The sequence below is a fragment of the Talpa occidentalis genome, unplaced genomic scaffold (genome assembly GCF_014898055.3).
Source record: "Talpa occidentalis isolate TD23 unplaced genomic scaffold, MPIMG_talOcc4v2.1 talOcc4.13, whole genome shotgun sequence".
NCBI lineage: Eukaryota > Metazoa > Chordata > Mammalia > Eulipotyphla > Talpidae > Talpa > Talpa occidentalis.
This window is the reverse complement of record NW_023601322.1, coordinates 96,317,148-96,327,727: the sequence shown is the minus strand read 5'-3', so window position 1 is coordinate 96,327,727 and position 10,580 is coordinate 96,317,148. Positions and strand designations below refer to the sequence as shown.

Here is a 10,580-nt window from a genome sequence, read left to right as displayed (position 1 = left end):
TTTGGAGGTAAAAACCACAAACACCCTGGTAATGAAGCAGTACTTTACATTCCACATTAAAAAAAAAAAAAACAAAAAAACTTTCTGCAATCACTTTTTCCAATTCAACATATTTTGTAACTTGATAACTACAGATGTTCCTTTTTTCCCCAGAGCTGTGCAAGAGCCTTAAATAACAATTGCAGTAATTTTTACCAGTGCTATAAATATCTGGTTATGTTAGTCTCCAGGCAGGTTGCAGGCGATTTGCAGCCGGAGCTAGTGTTGGGAACAGATGCGTCCTTTCTGAAAGGTGGGCCAGTAAACTCTAGTTTGGTGGTTTGCGTTTGATACAACCTTCGTGCACTTACCGTAGAAGTGCAGACCCAGTTCCTAAGAATTACATCCCTTTTAATGAGAACTTTCTGAGCGCCAGGCACTTCACCTACACACTCACATTCAGGACTCTGCCTTAGGGGATGCAGCCTTCAGGGGAGTTAGAGACAGAAAAAGTACTTCCCAGCAGCCTGCTGTAGCTGCCCAGGCACCGGCCTCGCGCCCAGCCAGGAGACATTATCCTTTGACAGTGGAGGTGCCAGCCAGGAAGTCATGGCCACAATACTCAGTCAGACCATGGTCTCTTTTACTCTTCACTAGAGGCCAAAGGTTCCCCCCACTACCCCCCTCCCTAATTTTTGGACAGTACATTTCAACATGCTTAGAAAAGGGAACATGTAACCCTTTTCTTAGCTTTTGGGAGCACTTAGCTTTCACATCTCCAGAGCCTGGATGTGGGACTACATTACCTCTGAAGTCCCTCCTGCAACTTAAGCTTTAAACCAAGACTGGTTCTATCTAGTCCACTAGAGAAACTCGTTGGGCCAGGAATAAGTCCTTCAAAAGAAAACACAAAGTAATGTAATCCGGTTCCCATCCTCAGGTCTCCAAGCCCCAGGCCTCTCCTTTCCCCTTTTCCCTATCCATTTTACCCTTGGATTCTATTTCATTTCTTATGACTTAGCTACAGCCTCTTAACTATACAGCACTTGGGTATAGTCACCTTGATCTGGCATTTTCCAAACTGGCATTTTCCAATGCCAGTTTCTCTAGCTCATGTAACTGTTCTCTCTCTCTCTCAAACAGATCTCTTTTTCCACTGTGTTCCCCACTAGAATCACCAGCATCTTTCCAGTAGATGAGATTCTGCATTTTATTTTCCCACTCTCTTCATATTCAATCACTAGATATTTGTTGTTCCATGCCAGTAATTCTAAGACCTGCTTTTTCCTCTTAACTCCTGCTGCCAGAGACCTGGGTTTGCCACTGATCACAGAATTGGATACATCATTTCAAAGACTCAGTACAAAATAAAAATGCAGGGTTGCTGCTTCAAAAATTATTAGGCCTTTCCAGATAACAGGGGAGCTCTGACGCAAGTATGAGGCCTTTCAGCATTTGGGCCTGGTGCAACCGTGCTATAGGCATGCCCAGGAAGCCAGCCCTGAGACTGTATCGCGTTACCTCTTCTAGATAAACCACTTGCATCTTTTCTTCCTAATAGCACAAATGCCCTTCTTCACAGGACACTTTAACTACTCAGTAAAACCTGTTACACCCTTGGTTGCAAACCATACCTGTCTTCCTGCTAGCATGGCTAGTTTGCTACTGATGCCATGGATGGATGGATGGATGGATGGATGGATGGATGGACTGATAGTACTTAAGACTGTGGGTGGGCAGGAGCTGAGGCTGGGAAGCCCATTAGGAGGCCAGTCAGCATGTACTAAAGCATTACAGGTAAGACATGATCATGGCCTGGTCCAGAGAGGGAGTAACAGGATGTGACAAGTGATCACAGCTAGACAGAACTTGATGGTGCAGCCAGTAGGATTTACTGATGGATTGACTATGGTGTGTGAGGAGGAAAAGAGTGGAATCAAGGAGGACTCTGAGGATTTGGCCTCTTCAGTTGGAGGGATAAGGCATTCTCACTAACTCACATGGGAGGGTTTCAGAAGGAGCAATTAATTTCAAACATAACATGTTGGAGAAACTTATTCTAACTCCGCAGTTCAGAGGTGGGATTAAGGCTAGAAATAAAATTGGAACTTAAGAACATAGGACTCAACGAGAGCCCCTCGATGAGCGCAGAGAGAAGAAAGGGAGGTCAGGGCAGTGGGAGTCGGCTGGGACGGAGAGGCACAGCCAAGAGCCCGGAAGAGCGCTGGGTCCAGTGTGTCCAAGACAGACCAGCGATTCCGCAGATGACGAGGAAGAGGCGGATGTCGTCAAGCACTGGACATAGGACACGGCTGCCCGTGGTGAGCGTCACAGCAGTACTAGGTACAGCACTCAACTGTAATGGGGGGGAGGAAGAGGAACTGGGAAAGCCAGTCATGGTCAATATTAATGGAACAAAATTATAAAAACACAAAATAGACTATTTTTATAGAATATGCTGATGCCGGCCTAGGAAAGGGGACTTCTGGATGGCAGACATGAAGCTCTTTTCTCTGCAGAGCTTCCCAGTACATTGACAGGCATCAGTGGTCACACATCCCCCCTAGAAACCTCCAGTGGTCCCCCACTACGTGGGCATCGTGTAACAGGAGAAGGATAAGAAGTTTACTGGGTTTAAAGTAACATATTAACTCAGAATGCCAGGAACTGGGATATTATGCAATCCTTTGTGTTACTTGAAATAGCCTAAAATCAACAAAACCCAAAGGCTCAAGGGCACTTTCCGTATTCTGTAGTCTTCTGCAATGTCCCATCCCAGGGCCTCCGCGGCTTATTGCAAGGAAAATAACAACACGTGGTGAAACAGTTCCAGCAGGTCAGTGGAACTCTGGCTGGGACTGGGAAGGCGGGGTGCTCAAATGAGGGTGAACCGAGTACTGGGTTCCTCCCTGCTAAAAATTACCAAAGGCCTGAGTGGCTTTCTAGCTGGGGCAGAAATGAAGGAAAAGAGGTGCCCCGTGTGGTGAGCTCGGTGGCTCTGTCTCAGGTGGGAGAGAATGCACGTCCGCCCCAGGAGGCCTACCAGCTAAGAAATTCAGGTTGCTGGCAAGATAAAGTGCCAGGCAGGATGGCTTGAGAATAAGACATTTATTTCTCACAGTTCCGAGATCAGGGTGCCAGGCTGCTAGGTTCCAGGGAGGACCCTCTTCCAGGTTTCCCACCACCCCACTCCACCCCACCGCTGCCATGTCCTCACGTGATAGGCGGGGTGAGTCCTAATCCCTCGTTACCTAGCAGCTCCCAAAGACCCCACTTCTGGTATCACCACATTGGGGTTAGGGTTCCAGTGTGACACTTTCTTTGGGACGGGGGGGGGGGGGGGTGCATAAACATGAGGAACACAGCAATCAGAAAGAATGTGGGCAGCATGCAAGCTTCTTGGCACACAGAGGAAGTGATGACGAAGATGGAAAGGAACCCCTCAGCTGAGGGTGGGATGAATTCGGGGGTGTGGTTTCTCTAGCCGGGTTCCTGCTACCTCCAGACCTCTGGCTGCTCTTCAGTTTGGTATTTCCTATCGCACACTATACTCCTCCCACGGGCTCCCACAGACACCAGCTTCAGAATAGCCCCAGGCACATCTGCTTCTACTCCTTTTCTTTCCTTTATTTCTGTCATCAGTGGCAATACCAATCACCTCAGCATCGAAGAGAAAATCTGGGGTTTTCCTAGACTCCTGTGTCTGCCCTGGTGCCCCGACCTCTGTTATGTCCCCAAATGGCCCCCTCACTCCTCCCCTGCTTTCATCTGGGTGGCTCCAACAGCCTCCTGTCCGCCCTCCCCCACTCACGCCCTCTACTTCATCTTCCTCAGCGCCTCCAGCAACTTTCCAAACTCCTGCAGTGCGGCCAACTTTGACACCAGACCCTCTCTGGTCCAGCTTTTTCTCCCTCTCCAGCTGCACCCTGGGCTCCAGTCATGCTCAGCTGCTCTGTCCCCCTGGGTGTCTGGCTTCTGAAACCACGGGACCTTCACAGGAGCATCTACCTACTGAGTTCTTTGACAACTCAGACTACACTCACCTCTGGGGAAGGCTTCTTGGACTCCTCAGGCTCACTGCCTTAGTTGCCCTCACCACTGCACCTGGCACCGTGCAGCTGGCTGGTTTCTGTCCCTGTCCCCTGGTAAGGTGGGAGCTCTGAGGCCAGGGTCAAAAAGAAGATGGCAGCAGAGTGCCATGTCTGCTGAGCACTCTGGGCGATCCCCTTCAAGGAAGATCAGGCAAACTTACAAAATTGCCTGTGTTCTGCAGACTATGTGTGGACCGGGGCTGCGGCCAGTAGCAGTGGGCAGCTCTGTGGAGAGGTCCTCAGGTGTCTGTCAACATCTTTCCCAGAGCAGCCTGCAACTCAGGCTTCCCTGGAGATGAGGTACAGAACGCTTCTTTTCCCCATTAGACGCATGAGGTTGGCTTCTGCGGCCCTCGCACAGCTGTCTACAGGGTAAGCCTTGCATCGGGTCATCTGCCCCTGCTGTTCCCGGTCTCTGTCACATGGGGCCTCTACAGAGAAGCTGGCTCTTCAACCTCCAGGCCTGACCCCGGTCAGTGTCCAGCACTGAGGGCAGAGAGCCATCAAGAGTCTGGGCAGGGCCATGTGTGCTGGAAATGCTCTTAGAGTTCCAGATGAGATGCCGAGTGCTTGGTATTCCAGGATAATCAGGGCTGAGATGAGGGTTTGAGAGTCAGGGGCGTGTGGGTGGGGTAGAGCCAAGTCTGGACAAGACCACCAGGAAGCTTGTCAAGCAAGTGACAGAAGGAAGCAGCTGAGAGGAGCAGGGACCCGCAGTTCTCAGCAGGCGGGGGAGATCACGGAGAACTTAGGACACCAGGAAGGCCAAGTTCAAAGAGCTTTTAGTACTTAAAGAGTCAAAGAAATGGAGCAAGAGCTGTGAAGCCCACTATGACCCTGTGACAGGGACGCTGGCAAACACTTGACTTAAATGTCTTGAAATTCCAGTTTCCATTTTAAAGTGAAAAACGAGACACTATGAAGATAGTAATTTGCCTAAGCCACGCATCTAGGTGATGTGGTTAGGGTGTGAACCCAGACGTGTGAATCCAAGGTCATTCCGCGGGCTAAAACCCTTTCGTGTGGTCGTGGTCATCTCTCCGGTGTGAAGAAGTCACGGCATCCCATTTTCTATCTGTGCTTGACTAAAATGGGTTTGAGAACTTTACAGCAGATTTTCAAAATGGCATAAACTTTGTCGAGACCTTTCAAGTTATCTAATAAAATTTGCTTTATTTTTTTCCTCTAAAGAAATACTGATTATGCAGCAATATTTCAACTTAAACAGAACTCCTCGGAGAGAGTGGCGTAAAGAGGGACAGCACACTTTATATATTGTGCTGAGAAATAAGAGACCTTCCCACTCTCTGGCCAATCCAGTCAAAATAATTGGCCACTTTGGTGTAAACACCTGGGAACTCCGGTTTTCCACAGTTTTCACCCCAACTCACAACACCCCAGATATAAGTCACATTGTTGGCATCCTGACAGACTAGGGGGCCTCCAGAGTCCCCCTTACAGGCATCGATGGACCCGTCATCTGTGCCTGAGAAAGACAAAGACAACGGCACCTTTACTGTTTTTGATCTGGCTGCCCGCTGACTCCTGTCTCCCCCACCTCGGGGCTTCCTTCAGCTTCCCTGCCAGAGGCTCTCCCGCCAGGGGCCCCTGCTGGGCTCCCGCATGGCAGAGATGCAGGGTGGGGATAATGAGATAACTTGGATGTGCACTAGAGGGTTGGGTTTGTCCTTCCTCAGCTGCTTGGCTGTAGGACTTTGGGCAAACCGTGTAGCAGCTCTGCACCTCAGTTTCCTCATCTATTAAGACACCCAGTTTTGCAGAGGAGGAAACCTGCCTTAGGCCGCACGACTAGCTATTTGTAAAAAATGGGCTCTAAATGCATGGTCTGGCCCCAGAGTGCTCTTGGTCGCCTCACCAGCCTGCTGTGCACTAGCTGAGGGAAGATCCTCCCTCATGGTATGCGGCTGAGGCGTGTGAGCTAACAGGAGAGGGACTGAGAGTTTGATGGTGCCACTAGCAGAGCCCCTGGGGAGGGGTTGGGGAGGGCATGGAGAAGCCCCATGCTTACCTGCACACTCCATTTCCTTTTCAAAGTAGCGGCCAGGGTAAAACTTAGAGCAGTTGTTTATTAGGTTAACTTCGCCCCACTGAAGCGAATAGACTTTTTGGTTATCTAAACAAAGTGAGAGAGCAAATCGGCATTTAGAAGCCACAAATGAAAGGTCCAAACCAATGCTTACTCTTGTGATTTAGTACACTTTTAGGACCACGTCAAAACATGTTCTTTCAGACATCTGTAAACTTGTGAGGATGACTCACTAGCACCCGAGCTCCTACCCCCAGTGGCTGCAACTATCTCTGACCCCAGTGGGCAGTCAAGCCAGCTCGGTGACACACAGTCTGAAGTCACACTCGGTGACGAGCTAATGGCCCCGCCGTAGGCAACCTATGACCAGCTGAGACAGTGACTGAGGAAAATGCATGGGAAGTTCTCAGTGTGTGTGTATCCGAGGATCTCCACCTCTGGAAGTGACTGGAAGGGGACTTAGGGCTTCCTCCCCATTGAAATCAGAGTTGGGACTTGAACATTTTTGGTTCAAGGAAAAGCAGGGCCAGCTGTGGCTGCTGACTGGCCACTCAGGGAAGGTGAGAAAACCCTAAGACCACGGTGAGAAGTCAAGTCGGCCCATCTTACTCCTCCTCTTCCCAGTGTGAGCACTGCCCCAGGAGGAGGGCCTCAGTCACTGGCTGCTGCGCCAGGGCCCAGCCTCATGCTGGCCAGAGCAGTTAATATTTATGTAATCAATCAGCATGTGAATCACAGTAATTTGGTGCTACACTGAACCTCCTATCCCAAAGGATTTAGCTCTTCAATGAATGTCCAAAGGGGACAGAGGCCCCGGGTTTACCCTGAGACGACACCACAGACCCTCCCCCGTCAGTGGGCACCCAGAGCTAAAGGCAGAACTGGTTTTCTCTCCTGGGAAACAGAAGACAAAGACCCACCAAAATAGATGGCAAAACAGGAAAAACTTTCTCCCTCCCCCTCCTCTTTTTTCCTCCCCTCAAGTCCTACTTCTAGTTAGTGTCAAGAGGGTACCTTCTTCAGGATAACATTTTCTAAAAATAAATGATTTATTATTTTCTCCCAACTCAAGAGAGGGCTTATGAAAGGGGGCACCTGAGCCTTGCGAGCAGTTTCTCATGACCCGGGAGGTCTCCACCCTCTGAAGGCCTGTGCTGTAAGCACACGTCTCAAGGCACCTGTCACATTAGCTCTGTGACAGTGGCGTTTGTGCCTGATGGCTCCCCTGCGCTGTGCATCCCTGGAAAGCAGGACTTGGTCTGTCTACTTGTAGCCTCTGGCAAGAATGGGTCCATATTTTTCATCAGCAAAATCCCAATTATTTTGGCATTACTATCTTGCACTCATACTAAGGGCTCAATAAATATGCTAAATCCCACTTATTAGTAAGGAAAATGCTTATGAACATCTCTACCTACCAGTTTACAGGGGAAAAACATGGTGTAGCTAGAAGAACACGTAAAATGCTAGGTCAAGGGTATAGTCAGCGAGATTCAAGATCTGGACGTTCTGAAATGAGTGGCCCCTTCTTTAATAAATATATTTTAAGTAAAAGACCCCTTCTTTAATAAATATATTTTAAGTAAAAGCAAAGGTAACTGATCTAGATTAAAAGAGATTTAAGAAATTAGCCACTAAATATAGTGTCAGATTTTGGATCTTAATGAAAATAATCTGATTGTAAAAACTGCTATAAATAATTGGGGCGTGTTAAACGCAACTGGCTACTAGATGGTATTACAGAATCACTTTTACCTTGTTGGGTATGAAGGGTAGTATGGTTTTGTTTCTTTTTAAGACCTTACTTGATAAAGATTTACTGGAGGGCCTCCCCGGTGGCGCAGCGGTTGAGCGCTGGGCTGTGAAGCTGCCCGCAGCCTCTGCAGCACCAGTTTGATCCCAGGCCACCGGGCGAGGGTCCCACATGGCACGCAGTCCTCTCCTGCCACCCGCTGCTCCCCTCAGCAGTGTATTTCGTCAGTCTCACTGTTCTGCTCTCCGCTCTGGCTCTGGTGAATTCTCTCAGCCTCCCACACTTCTGACTGTACCCAGTGCTTGTATAAATAAATAAATAAATAAATAAATAAATAAATAAATAAATAAATAAATAAATAAATAAATAAATCTTTAAAAAAAAGATTTACTGGATTACTTGTGGGTGACACGCTATCTGGGATGTGATTTATTATACTTGTGGAAAAATTAAGATGGCAGGTTGGGGGTTAGGGGGATGTTAAATACACCTGAGACACTTTCTTCTTCTGGTAACTTCTCCTGTGCCTTCAGATCTCAAGATGTTCTGGTATTCCTAGTCCTGGGTGCCTGCATAACCCCATGGGTCCCGTAACCCCACCTACATCTTTATAATTAATGCTTTATAAATAAACTTCCTAATTATCCTTTTGTTGAGATCATGAGTGAAACAGGAATAGTACAATGTTGATAACTATGCAACTGAGCAGTGACCAAGTAGAGCTTACTATACTTTTATCTCCGCTTTTAAGTACTCTTGTGACACTTCAACACAATAAAGGTTTTCTTTATAAATGCAACAAATGTTGGGACATAATACCTTCCCACTTAATTGCTAATAAAATTTTGCATTCTTTAAGTTTGGGGCCTTTAAATACTGCAAATTAAGGTTAAGTTTATGTATGAATTTTATACTTTCCAATGTTGCAATTATAAGGTATATGCTAGACTCTGCCTCTATAAGTCCAATACAGTGAGGTTATTTACAAGGAAAGTTAAAGACCTTAAAAGGAAGCTCAACTGGAAGAAGGAGAAAGAAGGAGAAAGCCTTGGCCAATTTCATTCTAATCTAATTTAGCAGGCTTTCTACTGATTTTCCCTAAATATCCACATCTCTTATTCATATGAATGTTCCCATCAGAAGCTCAAAAAGTGAATTCTGCATGTTGCCCTGTGGGGTGTGGGGAGAAGGGGAGGGAAGGAGTGAGCAGCAGGGTTGTGGGGTGACTGACTCAGCATGTGCTGCCACCTTCCCTCGGAGAAGCTTCTTATCTTCCACTCCTATGTCTCATATGTCCCCTGGCTCTCTCCTTTGTTCTGGGTGAATGGTTACCCCTTGATATATGCTTCAGAAGCAGAGTGTGGGCACCCTATGATGTGTAAATACTGCGTGCTAACCCATTGCACACTGGAGCTCCTCAGGATGGGCTACGTAACCTGTGGAGCCCAGTAGAAAATGAAACTGAGGTGGTGCCACTAGAATTACTAAGAATTTCATGGAGGTGATCGCAGAGCAAAGAGCCAAACACAGGGCCCCCTGGGAGCTCGGGTCACATGCCCAAGAGCTGGGTGCTTGTTTTTCTGGATTTGATGCTGTTTCTCTTGAGCACAAGACTAGGTCCTGTGCCCAGGAGTTCATTTCATGTTCACCCTCTGGATTCTGAGGGGCAAATTATAAAACATACCTTTTTCTCTGCCCCAGCCAGAAACAATGCATCTCTCACCAGGCTGGAACAGATACGGCGACCAGGGGACGCAGGCAGGGACGGACTTGGACAGCACACACTCTTTTTGGTTTGGGCTTCTTTTCAGTTCAATCAAAGCGATGTCATTTTTGTAGGTCTTGCCATCATAGTTTTCATGGATAATGATTTTATTTACATACCGAACCAGTATCTCAGAGTTAGGCCTTATCCAGTCCACTAGGGATGTCCATATCTGGTAACGGTGAATTTTACCAATTCTGTAAGAGGAAGGCAAAGGGAAGTAAAATATGGAGAAAAAACCCACCTATATGTAGATGAGGAGAGGAATCACCCGTTTAACTGCTGGATGTCAGAGATTTGACGAGCTACTACCCTCCAGAGGAGCCTGGCGGCCTCGGGTAGGAAAGCAGATGATGCTGAAACAGAGACCCGCCAGCATCCATCCAGAAACAGGGGAGGAGATGGGGTTGGGGCACACATCTCAGACTCTGTTGGTGGCAGGGTCGTGGGCGAAGACCACCACGGTCGCTGTCTGACCTCTAAGGCTGGCTCTACCCTACTGTTTGTCTGTTCTTCCCACCAGGCCTTGCTCCCAGAGTCCCGGGCGTCTTTTCCCACTATGCATAGATGCTGTGCCCAGTGCTAAGCCTGGAACATAGGGGCTGTTCTAAAATCTAATTGAAATGTAAATGAGCCCAATATTCCCTGTTCTTATGCCTCACTCCATTTTCACACTATTGTCACCTCATGGTATTCAGAAAATTGGGCATCTCCCATCACCTGCTGAGGTAATGAGTGTCACACAGTGACGTCCCAGGAGCAGGAGGCTCCTCTTTAGATGTTGCCCAGCCAACTGAGGTGGTATTTCTAAGAATGTGGTGTATTCTAAGGTAGTGTATTCTAAGAATGCTGCGCCCCATCTTAACTGCGGTTGGTGGTTTTTCAGGACCAGAGGTCCTGAACATTGCTTAACGGTTAACCCTGTCCATTTAATTTACTCAGCAA

At 47.9% G+C, this 10,580-nt stretch overlaps 1 protein-coding gene across 1 annotated transcript in view; it reads right to left on the bottom strand.

The window, feature by feature from the left end:
- Positions 1-43: 43 nt before the first annotated feature.
- CFI (complement factor I) overlaps positions 44-10,580 on the bottom strand; it is a 34,824-nt gene continuing 24,287 nt past the window's right edge. The window contains exons 10-12 of the mRNA XM_054694563.1: positions 9,555-9,832; positions 6,100-6,204; positions 44-5,556 (exon numbers count right to left, since the gene is read on the bottom strand). Of these exons, the coding sequence (XP_054550538.1) occupies positions 5,339-5,556; positions 6,100-6,204; positions 9,555-9,832 (601 nt within the window). The 3' untranslated portion in view covers positions 44-5,338. The remainder of the gene's footprint in view (positions 5,557-6,099; positions 6,205-9,554; positions 9,833-10,580) is intronic.